This window comes from Emys orbicularis, chromosome 2 (genome assembly GCF_028017835.1).
Source record: "Emys orbicularis isolate rEmyOrb1 chromosome 2, rEmyOrb1.hap1, whole genome shotgun sequence".
NCBI classification, from domain to species: domain Eukaryota; kingdom Metazoa; phylum Chordata; order Testudines; family Emydidae; genus Emys; species Emys orbicularis.
In genome coordinates, this window is record NC_088684.1 from 252374681 (window position 1) to 252393699 (window position 19019).

The 19019-nt window shown below is 39.7% G+C and overlaps 1 protein-coding gene across 1 annotated transcript; it reads left to right on the forward strand.

Annotated features, from left to right (window-relative positions):
- Positions 1-2131: 2131 nt before the first annotated feature.
- On the forward strand, positions 2132-18805 carry LOC135874102 (sterile alpha motif domain-containing protein 9-like). The gene is made up of 3 exons (XM_065398807.1): positions 2132-2298; positions 7158-7236; positions 13978-18805. The coding sequence occupies exons 2-3, from the start codon at positions 7223-7225 to the stop codon at positions 18803-18805; spliced, it is 4842 nt and encodes a 1613-aa protein (XP_065254879.1). The 5' UTR covers positions 2132-2298; positions 7158-7222.
- The last annotated feature ends 214 nt before the right edge of the window (positions 18806-19019 follow it).

The window sequence follows — 19019 nt, forward strand, 5'->3', positions numbered from 1 at the left end:
AAATGCCTGAAGGTCATCAACAGGGCCGTTTTCATGACCTTCATTGGGATCAGCCAGTGGGATGGGGTTCAATGTCCAATCTGTTGGACTTCCCATTGCCTTCCAGACACTGGAGAAAGGACAGCATTTTTTGTACCAAGCATTGCTGCTGGATCTGGTGTTGGTCCACTAGGTCTCCACAACCTTCCAATGGTTGCAGCTGTGTGACAAAAGATTTTGCCTCAGTTGTTCGAATTACCTTAAAATTTAAGGTTTGCAGAAAAACCTTGGGAGGAGGTTTAAAATTGGGAAAAAATTGTAACTTTCTTAATTGGATATAAAAGAGTGGTGGTAGGGTCAGGACTCTTTGGGATACTTAGACTAGTAATTAGTTTTAAGAATCAAGCTTTAATTAAATTGGAATTAGTAGTAGTTTAAATTAGAAAATCCAGTAATGGCAGATATAGGGTGATGAAGTGGAATATTCTATTTCTAAGGCACATAGGGGTCCATTACCTATGATGTAATAATTTCACTTCCTGTGATGCAATGGTAATTTCACTTCCTGTGGGGAATGACTCAGCAAAATCCCATATCGATACATTGCAGCCCATAGGAATACATGGGGTTTCCAAACAGGAAGTACTGGAGAGCTGCCTACTGACCGCTATACTTACCTACGTGCCTCCAGCTTCATCCAGACCACACCACACAATCCATTGTCTACAGCAGGGGTCGGCAATGTTTGGCACGTGGCTTGCCAGGGTAAGCACCCTGGCGGGCTGGGCCAGTTTATTTACCTGCTGACACAGCAGGTTCAGCCGATCGCGGCCCCCACTGGCCGCGGTTCGCTGTCCCGGGCCAATGGGGACGGCGGGAAGCCGCGGCCAGCACATCCCTCGGCCTGCGCCGCTTCCCGCCGCCCCCATTGGCCCGGGACGGCGAACCCCGGCGAGTGGGGGCCGCGATCGGCCGAACCTGCCGCGTCAGCAGGTAAATAAACTGGCCCGGCCCGCTAGGGGGCTTACCCTGGCGAGCCGCGTGCCGAACGTTGCCGACCCCTGGCTTACTGGATGTTTAGTTTTAAGTATTTAGTATTGAATATTTGATTGATACATTGCTATGTGTTTATTGTTATCTGGTATATAGTATCAAGTAAATGATTACATTGTTATATTGTTACATGCTATAGAGTTAATTGACATTTTTACTGTGGTGTTGCATCTTTATTTGCTGTGCTGCTTCAGTCCCTTTAACTGTAACCCTTATTATTTCTAGCTCTATTCTTTTTACTGTAAGCACTCATTTCTAAATAAATATTATTTTGTTTTTGAAGATTTGCTGCTTACTTGTCTATTCTTGATAGGAGGGCTGTATCCGTGTCCTTTCAAGGGAAAGCAAGCTAACTGCAGCTTTCCTTGGCAATTCCTTTGGGGAGGGCCACAAACTTGGTTACCGGTTTAGATGGTTATAAAGGAAAGGTTTTAAATTAAAAGAAGTGTTTTAGGCAACATCATTGGTATAGTATAATTGAATACAAATCTTCCGGTAACAGCTGTTGTGCCATCTGCTGTTGTTGTTGGGTACGTAAGTGTTCCAGCAGCTATTGCTGCTCTTGGGTGGCCTGCTGCCGGTTCTCCATAGCCCATTTTAATAATCTATCCAGGTCCATGTTTTTTTTGAAGTTGTCTCCTCCCTTAGAGGTGTGTTTTTAGGTGTTTGGGTTTTTTAAGCATCACCACTTTGCCTTATACCGGGGAGATTGCCCACATTCTCCACGAATTGTCGTGAATCTGTCTTCAGCAGACCACCCTCTTATGGCACTACATGGGGAGTAGTGCAAGCATGTGGCTCCAATTGCCCCCATGACATCGGGCACTGTGGGGTGTGTCAGTCCAGCAGCGCCAGTGGTCTACTAGGTAGATGAGTCTTTATGACTGTTTCAGCCCCTCTCAGAAAGAAATATTTTGAAACAAAATCTGGCTTTGTGATCAGAAAGTCACTGAAGTTCAGAGACAGTAATTATTTACTTGTTTGTTTTTTAAGGGAAGGTGCACCCGTAGCCTCTAGAGGAGTGAATGCTAGCTCCTGTCATGTGATTGGGTGATAGCAGGTTACACAAGTGCATACCAGGAAATAACGTTTCAGTTTCTTGCTAGCTTTCCTGTGTGCCAGACCCTTACTGCAACAAGAAGCTATTGGTTTTGAAATAATTTCATCTTGTAGCTGATTAGAAGAAACAACCATTTAACAAGTTTTCCTACCTGAATAAACACCTTTCTCCAGCTACTATATGAAGGAAGTTGAATGACAATCTTGGTAAGTGCATTATCAGTTTTTAGCTCTAAGAGGCAAAGAAGATGCATATAACTTAAAATACTTTATGCAACGCTAAACCAGCTAATGGCTTATTTTGAATTTGCTCCTTTTTGGTGAAACTATTTTATCAAAATATTAGACAGAAGCTATAATGGGATAAAAGGTGATATTCTCATCAACCTTTTTTCCTACTGAAAGAGCTATTAGTAGTAGCTGCAGAAGTGATTATAATGAAATAATTCAATGGAACTTCCTAACTGAAAGATACTATGCTACAGTAATGAGGTTGCAAATTTGCTATTGCAAAAACAGGAGATTTTTACTTTCAACAGCAAATTATTCACACTCCAGCATTATTTTTGTTATTTTTTAGTTTCATTTCCTAAATGAAACTGAGCAGCATTACAGCGAACTTAGAAAATGAAACTTAAACCATCCAGCTTCAGACATCTCTTTCACTATGTATTTTCCAAATAAAGAAATATACAGTATTTGTTTTTAAATAATTATATTTAAGTGTGCATAAGCTGCACTTGTATTGCAAAGGTGAATTCTGGTTCGTGAAATGATAACATTCAAATTACTTTCTTGAAATGTATTGGGAGCAACATTTTGTTTCAGAAGGTGAAGGAAATAATCAGTGGGACAGCCATTTCAGACTTGATTCTAATAGGGAGGAATTGGTTACAAATCTGATGTTTGAAGGAAATTTGAGTGAAACTGATCATGAAATGATAGATTCATGATTCTAAGGAAAGGAAGGAGATAGAATAGCAGAATACAGACACAGCAGACTTCTAACAAACTCACAGTACAGGTAGGTAAGGTCCAGGGGAAGAAAATCTAAGGGGAAAAGGAGTTCAGGAGTTCTCAAGGAGACAATATTAAAGGCACAACAGCAAAGTATCCCAGTGAAAAGGAAAGATAGGAAAAATAGTATGAGGCCACTATGGATCCAATATGAGCTCTTCAATTACCTGAAAATCAAAAAAGAAGCCTGCAAAAAGTGGAAACGTGGACAAATTACTAAGGATGAATACAAAAGAATAGCACAAGCATGTAGGGACAAAATCAGAAAGGCTAAGACACAGAATGAGTTACACCTAGCAAGAGACATAAAAGGCAATAAGAAGAAGTTCTATAAATCACTAGGAGCAAGAGAAAGACAAAGAACAATGTAGGTCCACTGCTTCGTGGGGAAGGAAAGCTAATAACTGATGACATCAAGAAGGCTGAGGAGCTTAATGCCTATTTTGCTTCAGTCTTCACTCAAAAGGTTAACTGTGACCAGATACTTAATACAATTGATATTAACAGCAGGGTAAAAGGGATGCAAGTCAAAATAGGAAAAGAACAGGTTTACAAATATTTAGATAAGTTAAATGCATTCAAGTTAGCAGGGCCTGATGAAATTCATCCTAAGGAACTTAAAGAACTAGCTGAAGCCATCTTGGAACCATTAGCAATAACTCATGAAGTACAAGTGAGGACCCAGAGGACTGGAGAAGGACAAACACAGAACCTATCTTTGAAAAGGAGAACAAAGAGGATCTGAGGAACAGTAGCCCATTCAGTCTAACTTTGATACCTGGGAAGATACTGGAACAAATTATTAAACAAACAATTTGTAAGTACTTAGAAGATGACAGAGTTATAAGTAACAGCCAAAAGGGATTTGTCAAGAACAAATCATGCCAAACCAACCTAATATCCTTTTTTGACAGAGTTACTGGCCTATTGGATGCGGGGGGAGCTGTAATTGTGAGATATCTTGATTTTAGTAAGGCTTTTGACACAGTCCCATGTGACATTTTCATAAGCAAAATAGGGAAATGTGGTTTAAATGAAATTATTATAAGGTGGGCACAAAACTGGTTGAAAGACGGTATTCAAAGAGTAGTTATCAATGGTGTGCTGTCAAACTGAGGGACATATCTAGTTGGGTCCAGCTGGGGACTCTCCTGTGTCTGGTACTATTCAATATATTCATTAATGACCTGGATAATGGAGTTGGGAGTATGCTTATAAAATCGGCAGGTGACAAGCTGGGAGGGGTTGCAAGCAGTTTGGAAAACAGGATTAGAATTCAAAAGGACCTTGACAAATTGCAGAACTGGTCTGAAATCAACAAGATGAAATTAAAGACAAGTGCAAAGTGCTTCACTTAGGAAGGAAAAATCAAATGCACAACTAACAAAACTCTGAATAACTGGCTAGTGATAGTACTGCTGAAAAGGATCTGGGGGTTATAGTGTATCACAAATTGAATACGAGTCAACGATGTGATGTAGTTATAGAAAAGGCTAATATCCTGTGGTGTATTAACAGGAGTATCATATGTAAGACACAGGAGGTAATTGGCCCACTCTACCTGGCATTGGTGAGGCCTCAGCTGGAGTACTGTGACCAGTTCTAGGTGTGACGGGTTGGATCACAGAAACCCCCTTGGGAGCTGCCACCCAATGTACCAAGACTACCCCTGCTCCTGTTTTCCCTGCCAGCTCAGGACTTCAGCACCCTGTCTTGCTGAGCCAGACACTCCTGTCTGCTTCAACACAGACCCAGGGTCTGAATCACTTGTCCCAAAGCTGCAAGTTTACCTGAAAACAGCTCACAGAAGTGTGCTTGTCTTTAGCACTCAGATGCCCAACTCCCAATGGGGTCTAAACCCAGATAAATCCGTTTTACCCTGCATAAAGCTTATGCAGAGCAAACTCATAAATTGTTTGCCCTCTATAACACTGATAGAGAGATATGCACAGTTGTTTGCTCCCCCAGGTATTAATACATACTCTGAGTTAATTAATAAGTAAAAAGTCATTTTATTAAATACAGACAGTAGGATTTAAGTGGTTCTAAGTAGTAACAGACAGAACAAAGTAAGTCACCTAGTAAAATAAAATAAAATGCGCAAATCTATGTCTAATCAAACTAAATACAGATAAGTTCCTCACCAGTTCCAGAATGCTCCCTTTTACAGGCTAATCTCCTTTTAACCTGGGTCCAGCAATCACTCACACCCCCTGCAGTTACTGTCGTTTGTTCCAGTTCCCTTCAAGTATCCTGGGGGGGGTGGAGAGGCTCCTTCCTTAGCCAGCTGAAGACAAAATGGAGGGGTCTCCCACGGGTTTAAATAGACTCTCTCTTGTGGGTGGAGACCCCCCTCCTCCCTCCTATGCAAAGTCCAGCTCCAAGATGGAGTTCTGGAGTCACCTGGGCAAGTCACATGCCCCTGCATGACTCAGTCTTTACAGGCCGAAGCCATTGTCCACATGGTATCTTGCATGTCTCCAGGAAGACTTCTTATGTGGATTGGAGCATTCCAAGATGCATTGTTCCCCAAGTGTTTCCTGATCAGGTACTTAACCTGGCGCATTCCTTCCTAAAGAAGCTGACCAAATGCCTCACAAAGCTTACTTAGAAACCAAGCAAGCATACAGCCCATATTCTTAACCTCAAGTAGAAAATGATATATATGTACAAATAGGATGAATAGATATAGTAGACCATAACGTTTACGGAGATATGTTACATGGCACCGGCAGCACAAAACATATTCCAGTTATATCATACATACATTTATAAACACCCCCCCATAAAGCCTTATGGGGTACGCTGTCACACTAGGTACCACTTTAAGAAAGATATATTTCTATCTTATAGAACTGGAAGGGACCTTGAAAGGTCAGCAAGTCCAGTCCCCTGCCTTCACGAGCAGGAGCAAGTACTGTCCCCTGACAGATTTTTTCCCCCCAGATCCCTAAATGACCCCCTTAAGGATTGAGCTCATAACCTTGGGTTTAAGTAGGCCAATACTCAAACCACCGAGCTATCCCTTCCCTGTGGACAAATTGAAGAGAGTCCAGAGGAGAGCAAGAAAAATGATAAAAGGTTTAGAAAACCTGACCTATGAGGAAAGGTTAAAAAAAATTGGGAATGTTGAGTAAAGAAGATTGAGGGGAGACCTAATAACAGTCTTCAAATATGGCAAGGGCTTTATAATGAGGATAGTGTTCAATTGTTCTCATTGTCCACCAAAGATAGGACAAGAAGTAATTGGCTTAATCCACAGAAAGGGAGATTTAGGTTAGATGTTAGGAAAAGCTATCTATCTACAGGGATACTTAAGCACTGGAATAGGCTTCCAAGGGAGGATGTGGAATCCCCATCACTGGAGGTCTTTAAGAACACGTTATACAAATACCTGTCAGGGATGGTCTAGGTATACTTGGTCCTGCCTCAGTTCAGGTGGCCAGACTAGATGACCTCTCGAGGTCCCTTCCACCCCTACATTTCTCTGATTCTAACTTGCTAGGCTGAAAATATGTGTTTTTCCATTTTAATGTCCTTTACAAGAATTTCAGTTTTATGTCTGTGATGATAAAATAAACTTGATAATAAAGCAACTTAAGTCCTGAGGAGTGAGAAGAAAACAAGCAAACTTGTTTTTAGAGAATGCTATTTATAAAATAAGTGCTATACTTTTAGTATTGTTAATAATCAATTATATAGCATCATAGGTTTACAAGATACTTTACTAACATAGGGGTTGATTTTGTCCCTTCACCTCATGTAATGTGAAAAGAGTGGAGCCAGGTCAGATGGATCTGTGCAAAGGATAAGAGATGTGGAAGCAATGGCTCCATGGCATGCTTGCCACCTGTCCCCAAGCCCATAAAACCTGGACTGGAGCCAGAAGAGTGGCTTCATTCTATGGCATGCCATGCACTTCTCCAGTCCTTGAAGCAGGAAGTCCAGAATCCTGCCTGTACTTGTATCTATGCAGTGGTGGAGATAGGCAGCCTGAGAAATTATGCTGCTAGGGAAGCTTAGATAATATATTGTTCCTTTTATTTTAGCATGCAGGAATTCTCTTCACTGAAAAAGACTAAGAAGAAAACTCTTCATTCAGAAGAATTCCATTATGGGGAAAAAAAGGTACATTAAGCTGACTGGTGCCACTGATTTAGCAGCGGTAGCTGCAAATGATTCGATCAGGGAGTAATAATTTAGTACAAATAGCCCAAGATTCCCCTGAGCTCAGTGAAGGAGAGAGTGTAATGTGGAAATTCAGTTTGGTCACAGCTACTTGGCCACAGAGCAAGGCACACTGGAAAGCTGTAGAAAGTTTAAAATATGTTTGAATTAGGTGATTGTTTGTCTCCTTCTCCCACTAGTGATCTATGCCTTTTTCAATTTCTTCTGGCTATCTTTCCAGCATTAATCTCTGCTCTAGTGCTGCCACCTCCCTCTGTCATGCCTTTTCATACTGGAATTAACTGGAGCTGATCCCAACCCAAATCTCAGCTCCAGTAGATTCAGATCCAAAGTTTACAATTCAGGCCCCATTTCTAAAAATAACAGACAAAATATTGAAGAAAAATGTAAGAAAAATTCTCTTTTCTCCTGTTTACTCTACAGTGCGTACGAACGTACAAACCATCCGGTCTATAATTGACATAACTATACAAAATGGTCACGAGAGTGTGATCCATATGCTTATCTCTCTCTGTCTGACAGAGGGCAATATGCCATAGACAAAGCAGTTCATCTCCAGACAAAGCAGAATGCGCAGAAACTTACAAAATTTGATAGTGAAATTTGGATCCTAGTTTGATATAATAGCACTTGGTAGCATCAGTTAAAGAATAAAGCAAGAAATTTCAACATCAAAATCTGTAGTCTTTGTTGGCTGAAAATTACGATCGCATGTGATAGGATGTCACAGTTTTTCCATCCCAACCCACCCACTGGTCGCTGAATGTGGAATAGCCACCACTGTGCCTTAGTTTCCCTTGTGTTTTTCAGCCTATTCCAGCTGTAACAGTGGCCTGACCCTCTGGCCAAGACACATTCAAGAGTTTAACCCTTCTAGGGCCACAAATCCAACAAAAATATGTAGACAACTAAACCTTCAGCCCCAGTCGATCTCAGCTGGCCACGCTTTCCCTCGCAGGCAAGGGTCAGCTATAATGAAATGTCCTCACATTGGTCCACAGGCTCCTGTTCTTCATTTCACTCCACCGCACAGTCTAGGGCTGTCATAGTTATCCACCTTCCCAAGGGCTCAGGCAGGCCATCATCCCCCAGCAGTGTTTCATTAGCAAAGAGTGATGCTGAATGCAGGTTAAGTTGAACAAGTGGAACTCTATGAAATCCTGTGCACTGCTCTGTCCATATGGTTGTGATGCTTCCAGACCAGTTCCTCATATTGCCTGTTTCCCTCAATAACAGTCCCTCCAGGAAGCCTGGGCCCTATGACTCCAATTCTACTGATCATACAACATCTTCCATACTTTACAGACATTTTAATATAAACATTAAAAACAAATTATTGACACCCAGATCCTCACCTTGTATCCCTTCGGCCAGAGGTTGCTAGAACATAGCCGAGTTGGAGTCTTGCCTTTACCACAGATTCAGCTGATTGCATAGTCTTTGAGATAGTTGGGTCTGCTCAACAGGTGACCACACTGGGAGTGACCTCTCTCTGTCTCCATATCATCTGTCTCCAAGTCTAGCAAACTCTTACTCTGTGGAGTCTTCTCCCTCCTTGTGGGATTGGCTTCCAAATGGTTCTCCGTCTCTGCATCCTGTGATGATCTCTGTAGCTCTGTATGCCTTCTCTAGGTGTGGTGTCTGCTGGCTCATAAGTGTCTCCTATTCCTTTGGATCTCTTGTCCCTCTTGCATGTCCCTCTTGCATAGTCATCTTGCCACTGCACTCCTCATAACTCCTTTAGTCCCCTCTTTCTGGTGTCTCTCTAATGGCTGAATCCTCACAGGAGTGACGGTCTCCAGCTGACATATGGGTTCTGTTACTGCAGCCAGGTGTGAAGAGAACATGGACAGATAATTGATCATTCCTATGAAGTGATGTACCCTTTTCACATCCACTGAAGCTGGCATGTCTCTGACTGCCTTGATCTTGCTGGGATCTGCTTACTGCTTTCAGTTCCTCTGATGTGAGCAGATGTCCAATGTATGTCACCAAATATTGTTTGAGTTGCAATTTTTCTGGGCTGAGTTTTACATTCTTGTACCTGCATTCAGGGTGGATTTGATTTAAATCACTAGTCAGGAAGACTCAATTTAACCATGGATTTCTACATAAAAGTGCATTTTTGTTAGTTGTTATAACCTTAATACATATTCTTCACAACTCAGAGATAGATGTAGGTTTCATTTTTAGAAGGTACACACTATACATTTTTAAGGGATTTATTTTGAAAACTTTTCAGATTAGTTTTACAGCTATATCAGAAAATGAATGATTGTTTGGTTATTTCATTTACCAAAGTAATTAAAGCAGATATTTATGAAATCACTGGGAGGTGAATTATCTCCAATTCAACAGGTTAATCATTAATATTTGGAGGATTTTCTTGCCATGCTGTATTAGGAGATGATCATCATCAGACATTTAAATTGTTTTATTTAACTAAAACAACAACGTTATGTATTCTGGATTTTTTTCTTCAACAGCAAACATATATTTTAACAAAACAAGCATATGAATTTTTGAATTTAGTTAAACATTCAAGTTTTTTAAAATCAGCTTTGTTTTTGTTAAAAAAATATTAACTAAAATAATTAAACTGAATATTAAAAAAAAAAAAATTGACTATGTCAGCCAGGTCAACATGAGAAACTTAAAATATTGTCTTCTGCAGCTAACTCAGTCGTCTTCGTCTTCATTTTCCTGTTTGTTCATAATCTGGAAAAGAAAAACAAGCTTTCCTGCTTTTTCAGGTCCCAAACGATTTCTCAATTTGGAATGAATTAGTCCAAAAGAAGAAAATATTCTTCTACACCGGCAGAAGAAGCTACTGCTGTTAAAAGTGAGATTATCACTTCAACAGTCTCTGAATCCAAGTGCTTAAGTGAATTCCACCAGTTCACTGGTGTGACTTTCTTTAAAACATCATCAGCAAACATATATTTCTTGAATGGTTCTTATGCCCAAACTGGGTCTCTTTTACGGCCTGCTGCCATTATAAGTTTTCTCTCCTAGTGGGAGAATGATATGGTAGATCTCAAATCAATGAAGGCTACACTCAGAAAGACCTCAAGACTTCTGGAATATGCTGCTCAAACAGTTTCACTTTTGTTTCTACTGCTTGTCCCTCCCTTCTCACATTTATCTCCAGACTTCTCCTTGTCCAGATCTATTCCACCCCCAACAATCTTCTATTCATTGAACTTTTTAAAACTTCGCACTTTTAGAGAGAGGTAAGGGATTGACTCTGTGTACACAAATTTGCAGAGGGACAATAGAGTTGAGGTCTGTTATTTCTCACCTCTATATATTATTTATTTATTTAAAAACATTTTTGTTGTTAACAAGCATGGTATCTCTGGAGACACAAATCCACAGTTTGAGAACTGCAAAACTAAGCATCTCTGATGGTATCTTCTAGACTGAGCACTGAGTCCCATTGGGTAGATAGAAAGATTAACCTAAATAATCTATACAGAAGCCCCTGGAACCACATAAAATTGAGTCCCTAATCCATGAACTATTGGAACGCATTTACAAAACTTTTCTTAAACATTACTTGAATAAATTGTCTCATACTATAGAATTAGAATTTATAATCCCTATTCCATGATGAGATATCTTTGAACTATAATGTATCTTAATTAAAACTATGTTTAGATAGGTTTTTTCCTCAAAAAGCATTTTATCAAAATAATCCGATTTAAATAAAAAAAATCATTGATTTTTATCCACCCTGCCTGCATTGCTGTACAAATGTTTATAGTTTTCTGTTATGATCTTGTTCACCTTCTGTATCATTGCTCTTTTCACCTACAATGAGGATATCATCTGCAATTATTTTCACCCCAGGCAGTTCTTCAAGCACTTAGGTGAGTCTTCTCTGCAACACCTCTGCTGTTTTGCTTAGGCCAATTGGTATGCATAGGCCTCTGTAGCAGCCAAATGGTGTTGCAGAGGTTATCAGCATGCTGGACTCTTTATCCTGGTTTTTGTGCCAAAACCCATTCCTCACATTACAGACTATAAAGATTCCGGCTTTGGAGAGTTCTGGCAAGATGTCATCAATTGTGGGCAGTGGATAGTGGCATCTTTTCAATGCCTGATGCAGTGACTTGGGTTCTATGCAGATGCCTAATTTGCCTGATGGCTTCTTTACCACAACCATGCTGTTTACCCAAGCTGTACTGGTCTCTAAATGTGCTACGATACCCCTGCTCTGCAGACTTTCCAGTTCCTTGCATACTGGAATTCATAGTGCCACTGGAATTTTCCTTTGTGGTAAGCACACAGGTTCCACATGGGCCTTCTGACTACAGTTCCACTGATCATGATACAAGCAGCTCCTGGTCTTCCCTCAGGCTCACCTCAGGAACAGACGGTCTGCTTTGGCCTTCTATCAGGCCCCTTTCCAAAGATAGGGAACTTACTACAGCTTCTCCTCTGGCCCTCCTCTCCCCAATTGTCCTTCTCTCTCTCCTCTTTTATATCTACCCCCTTTACCTGACTACACCCTCCCATGTGCAATTAGTGAGGTTACTAGCACCCTCAGACAGCCCATCACTTACTGTCTTCAATGTTTAAGCATCGGCAGCTTTGCAATGGAAAGCTCTAACAGAAAGTGTAAATCAGGATTAACTCTATAGAAGTGAAGTGAGTACAACACAGTAAAACCAGTGTAAATGAGATCAGACCCACTTTCATTAGGTATTCCCAGTCTCATTGCTTTGTTATTCGTTTTTATTTTATTTAACTTAATGTTTTGCTTGTGAAAGGTGCTGGATAGACATCAATGAAAACTAAAACTTTAGCTTATCTAAAAAATACCTAAAGCAGTGGTGTCCAACCTGTGCCCCTCAAGGCTCTAAATTTTGTCCCTCTGGGGTGACTGTGTTAAGAAGAAAACTTGTATTTGATTGTGAGTTGAATTATGCCCATCCCTCAAACTGCAGTCTGTGGTTTCTAAACTTAAGTGTTTGAATCAGCCCTATCACTACACTGAGGAGGTAGGAGGTGCTACCTTTCCAAATGCAGCCCACCACTTCCGCCACAATCCCAGGAGATGTTCTGCTGGGAGCTGTCCCCTCCCTATTGCAGCTCCCTATTACAGCTATATCTAGCATAATGAGGTCCAAAAAAATACCTCGTGTGGGGTGCTGCACATTTTGCATAAGAAAATTATCATCTGTAATTTTTAGAAATTCTAATGTTGTTTTGCCACTGGCTCTAATGAGACCTCCACCATGTATCCGAAATTGAAGTCCCCTGTGATAATGCAATTTTTTTCTTTCCACAAATTACAGACAGCAACTTAAGGAACTACTCACCCTGTTCTCTATTTTGAAACCCTTCTTGGGCTTTGTTAGTTAGTACATTGATTCATATGCATTCAGGATCCTGATGTTCTGATTTATCAATGACTCTAAAGCAGATAATGGTGTTGATAATGTAGAGTGCCACCCCCAGCCTCTTTGAGTCGCTCTGTCCTTCCTAAATAGGTTGTAACCAGTGATTTTAACATTCCAGTCATGCAGATCATCCCACCAGGCTTCAGTAATGCCAATTATAACAAAATTCATCTCATCGTGAGAATTTTCCAATTCCTCTTGTGTAGGAGGAGAGTGTAGCTTTGAATGCTCCATTGCCTATTTTGCTGCTGGGTTGTGGAAGCCCAAGGAAGAGCAGGTGATAGGATTTAAACTGGCTCTTACTGTGCCTAGAAGAGTGCCTAGCAAAGGGTGGCTCTTCTCTCCCACACAGCCAACCAGGGCAACCTAGGAAGAGGAAGAGAATCTGAGACCCAACTATCAGTTATAACTACTTGATTCTCTGGCGTAGGGCTGCTCTGACCTGCACCAGCTGCTTCTAATCCTCAAGGGATTAAAGAGCATAGCACATCTCAGCCATTTCTCCTCACCATCTGACAAGTCCTTCCCCACTCTGAAACACATCCTGCACCTGCAATTGTGGTGAGACTATAATAGGAGATAGCTATGTTGACTCTATACCCATTGGAGGATTCCCCAGCAGGGGACTTATGAGTGTTTTGTGATCCCTTTGCACTGTCTGTATGGTGCAAAAGGAGTGGAACAGAGCAGAATATTTGCCTCAAACTATTGATTGTGGTTTCTTATTTTTTAAATAATGAATTTGGCCTTCAGGCCGAAAAGGTTGGACACCACTGAACTAAGCACTGGGAGAGGAGTACAGGACTCCCCAAACCACCTCACCAGTGGTTTCCCTGCTGAGACTACAAACATAATACCAATTCGATCCAATTGTGACAATGGATTTTGTGGTATGAACATCTGTTGACCAACAAAGGGACCAAAGCTTCCAACTCATTTGATATAGGCCACCATATGGCTATCAGAGACTCACAAATGTTGAGTCTCATTATTTACCTTAATTTAATTTAAACCGGGGACTGCAAAGTGAAATATCTTAATTTTTTTTGCAATAATACTAAAGCTAATCTGTTTGACATATGTAGTGCCTTAAACTCTATAGAAGAGCAAGGCATTATTATTATCTTCTCTGTGTAGACTAAGTGTTTCTTTATATTATATTTCAGATACTATTAATGAAGGAATTTGATGGAATATGATTTTAAAGAGCTTTTATAAACTAATATACTGTAATAGATAACAGTTTTGGTTATCTTGTCTTTTTTTTTTCAAGGGCTAAAGTTAAAAACCTTGAGAAGAGTGAGCAACCAAATCTGTCTCCAAATATTGATGACTGGACAAAAGAACAAGTAAAACACTGGGTAATTGAAGAACTTAAGATTGACCAGAAATATGGTGAAATCTTGTTTAGCCAAGATGTGACAGGTTCAGCCTTGAAGCTGTTTACTAAAGAACATTTTACAGCTATAGGCATAACGTATGGCCCAGCTCTTCAAATTATGAATGCATTGAAATGTAACTTTCTAGTTGAAAGCACAGCTCAGACAGTTAGACAAGAAGATAGTGAAAAGACTCATGATGAAAAATATTTAATGGAGAAGGAAGATGGAGGAAGTGCAAAGCAAGATGAAAAGAATAAAGGAAAATCAAAGTCAGCAGATGCCAGTGAGTCACAAGAACTTAGATTATCTGAATGCACAAAGTCTATAGAGTCTATGCTCACAGATAGAATAGAAAACAAGTTAGGTGAAGCAAAAGATAAATCAAAGAAATTACTGGAAAATAATCAACATCCAACCAGACAAAACTGTTTGCCATATCCTTTTGATGAGTTTCATGATAGTCGTCGTTATATACAGCACTATATTCTTAATGTCCCTGAAACAGGGCCACTGAATCTCATTGAGCCAGCACATGAGTTCAAACTGTTCACAAACACAGAGAAAGCAACAGAAGAGGATATTAAGCTGAAATTTAGCAATGAAACCTTTAGATTTGCTGCTGCATGTATGAATTCCCGCACTAATGGTACTATTCATTTTGGAGTAAGCAACCAGCCACACGGGGAAATTATAGGAGTGAAACTAAGCAGTAAAGATGAATTTATTGACTATTTTAATGAAAAAATTGAAAAGTACTTTGATCAAAGTTTTGTCCGTGTTGCAAAAGACTGCATTAGGGCACCTAGATTTGTGGAAGTATTATTGCAAAATAACACTCCATCAAATACATTTGTCATTGAAGTAGATGTAGTTCCAAAACACTCTATATGTCAAACAAAATATTTCCATATAAATAATTACAATTTTAAGACTAAAACTTGGGAACAGTCTTTATTTATACGGGATGGACCCAGCTCTAAAAACATTTTTAATAATCCAAAAGAACTCCAGTCATTTAAGTCCAAGATTACATCTGCAGCAGATCGTCGAAAAGCAGCAGAGGAAGAACACAGAGAAAAACGAAAGAAGAAAGAGAATGAGGGTCGAAAGCTGATTAGCCTACTCACAGGTAACAGGGACTTGCTGGATAATTCCTATTATGACTGGTATATATTAGTAACAAACAAGTGCCATCCTTCTCAAACACAGCATTTAGACTTTTTGCAGGAAGTAAAATGGTTTGCTGTGCTGGAGTATGATTCTCAATCAGAAAAGATCGGGGTGGCCAAAAAATACAGAGAAAAACGAGGTGCAAACCTTCATTTTCCAAATCAGTATCAAATGAAAGGGAAAACAATTTCTGAAATAATTGAAGATCTGAATCTCTATCACCAGCCCAGCTGGATTTTCTGCAATGGCAGATCAGATCTTAATGATGAAAAATATCAACCTTTAGATCCCAGTTTGTGGCAACAAAAGAGGGCTGCTGAAGTCAGGAAATTGATTTCATTTCTTTCACATCCAGACGTACTGCAAAGAGGAAAGTTTCTAGTAGTGTTTCTTTTGCTCTCCGAAGTGGAAGATCCAGGGGATCCCCTTATTGAAACATTCTGCACATTTTACCAAGATCTGGGAGGGCTTGAAGACATGCTCTGCATTTGTATTGGTTCACAAACATTCCAAATATGGAAAGATCTTCTGCAAGCTAGATCCATTAATCAAGATGAACTTACTGAGAGATGCGTTGCTAATTTAAACCTTCCAAGAGTGAATGGTACTATCCTTAAATTGAAATCTGTGACACAGTCTTCTCAGAGGCTTTTACCATGTAATGGTTCTTCTACTGTTCTTCTAAAGAAGGAAGAAGACTTCATGACAGCATTGGAAATACTTTGTGAAAATGAATGCAAAGATACAGAGATAGAAAAGGATAAAGCTCAATTTTCTGAATTCAGAAAATCTCAAGAAGAGCATTTTTACCGGGGTGGCAAAGTGTCATGGTGGAATTTTTATTTCTCTTCTGAAAACTATTCTTCCCCCTTTATCAAGAGGGACAGTTATGAAAAACTTGAAGAGTTGATTCAATCTTCATCCCAGTCCTTTACACAAAAACCGTCAAAAGTTATCAATCTTTATCACTCTCCAGGCTGCGGTGGAACTACTTTAGCTATGCATGTTCTCTGGGAGCTAAGGAAGAAATTCAGATGTGCCGTGCTGAAAAATAAAACTGTTGATTTTGCAGAAATCGGAACACAGTTAACAACTTTAATCACCTACGGCGCAACCAACCAAGAAGATTACTTGCCAGTATTACTTCTTGTAGATGATTTTGAAGAGCAAGAAAATGTCTACTTTCTGCAGCATGAAATTCAGTCAGCTATAGTAGGAAAATGCATTAGCTATGAAAACCCTGTAGTGATCATTATAAATTGTATGAGATCTCAGAATCCTGTGGAAAGCTCAAAGAGCAGTCAATCAGACAGCATTAATCTAAAACATGAACTTTCTTTCAAAGAGCAACGGGCTTTTGAGAAGAAGCTGGAAGAAATTAAACAGCAGCATCAGCACCCTGAAGATTTCTATTCATTTATGATTATGAAAGAACAATTTAATCCAGAGTATATAAAAAATGTGGTCAAGAACACACTGAAAGGTTTGGACATTAACAGCAAACAAGGACAACTTATTTCCTTCCTGGCAATATTAAACTCTTACGTTACGGAGTCCAGTATTTCAGTATCGCAATGTGAAGATTTCTTTGGAATAATTATTAAATATTGGGGTAAAGAAAGTTTAGAAGACAAGATGGGAATTTGTTCTAATATTCTAATACAAAGTCAGGTGCAAGAACATGGATCATACAAAGGAGTGCGTATCATTCACCCACTGATCGCTAATTGCTGTCTAGAAGAATTTAACCTAACCTATAGGTTAACTAAAAGTGCAATAACACTGCAATTGTTAAAACAGAATTTATTTTATGATTCTGGCTTGGGAAGAAGAAAACTTCTAGATGATGTGCAAAGTATGCTACTTACCAGACAACGTAAAGAACATGGAGATGACGCAGACACATTGTTTTCCCCATTAATTGAAAAAATACAGAAGGAAGAAGGTAGTGCTGAAGTTGAAAGCGTGTTACGTGAAGGAGCCATTCGATTTAGCCAAAACCCATTCATTTGCCAAGCCTTAGCAAGACACTACTACATTATAGACAAGAATTTTGGGTCTGCACTGGAGTGGGCCAAAAAAGCCAAAAAAAAAGCTCCTAACAATTCATATATATCAGATACTTTAGGCCAAGTTTTTAAAAGTCAGGTAAAAAATTGGGTGGATGAAAATGCAAAAAGGAAGGTCATAACTGCTGAAGACCTGAAACGTTTGCTAGAGCTTGCTAAGTGTGCTTCAGAGGCTTTTAAAGAATCCCAGCAACAGAATGAAAGTAGAGACAGTGTAAAAGAAGCTTTGCAGCTCCAAAAGTCTAAACGGAGGTATGATACTTATAATACAGCTGGTTATTTGGGGGAGATAGAAACTGGTCTGTACACTATAGATATTCTTGGGTGTACTCCTCTTTTCAACAAAAAAAATACATTGTCCCAAGAAGATATGCTACAATATTTGTCAGGAAAGCATGCCATCCCAACAGCAACTAGTGACACTGAAAGTGAAGAATATAAGTTTGCACTTGACTATTACTGTGTTTATTTATCTAATTTGCGCTCAAGTTTGAAGGAGGCATTTGAGTTTTTTGAGAACTACTTTGTCCTTCTGAAACCAAGAAATATTGAAAAAGAAAGTGTGGAGTTCAAAATACGTAAGAGGGTTCGAGAATGTTTCAACAAATATGCAGAAATATTTTGCCACTTGGATCCTGAGATATCGGGGGACAATCCAATGAGTTCAAAACTCAGTTTGCCTCGGCAGGAGGATCACTGCAGGAGAAGTTTGGAGGCTTCCAAAGCAGACAGGTTTTCTGGGCTTTTGGAGTACCTCAACAGTCATGAAAAAGCTGAAAGCAAAATGGAAGACATAGTGAATAAATATACATTTTTGATTGAAAAATGCACACACAGACCCCTGTTGAGGGAGAAGCAGAATTTCATTTTGGCAAACATTGTTCTCAGTTGTATTAAACCTAAATCCAGGAAGATATGTGCTCTTCATGAATTGAAAGCACAGCTTAGAAAAATCCTACAGCTAGTAGGTCTAGAGCATCGATTTTCAGAACCTTACTTCTTAGCCTCTTTATTATTCTGGCCAGAGAATCAAAAACAATTAGATCAGGATTCCAGACAAATGGAAAAGTATGTCACATCACTGAAGAAGTCTTTTAGAGGGCAATACAAACAAATGTGTCGTTCCAAGCAGCCTGTTGCTCATTTCTATCTTGGGAATAGTAGAGGTCTGAATAGGCTTGTTCACAAAGGAAAAATAGATCAGTTTTTCAGTCCGCTCCAAGTACATGACTTGCATTCCCTGTGGCAGAAAGGATGCATATGGGAAGAAAAGGATGTCCGAGATCTATTGCTTCGTCTACATGGCAAGGTCGAAAATGATCTTGTCTATGTGGACTATGGAATTGATGAAAAAATCAGTATACCAGTGCGACCTGCTTTCTTAGGCCAGCTCAGAAGTGGCAAAAGCATAGAAAGAGTGTCTTTCTATCTGGGATTTTCCATGGATGGTCCAATAGCATATGACATAAAAATGATTTAAGAGTTTGAATAATTAAAGTATTATATGCTCTAATGGGGGAAGGGATAGTTCAGTGGTTTGAGTATTAGCTTACTAAACCCCAGGGTTGTGAGTTCAATCCTTGAGGGAGCCATTAGGGAGCTGGCGTAAAAATCTGTCTAGGATTGGTCCTGCTTTGAGCAGGGGGTTGGACTAGATGACCTCCTGAGGTCCCTTCCAACCCTGATAATCTATG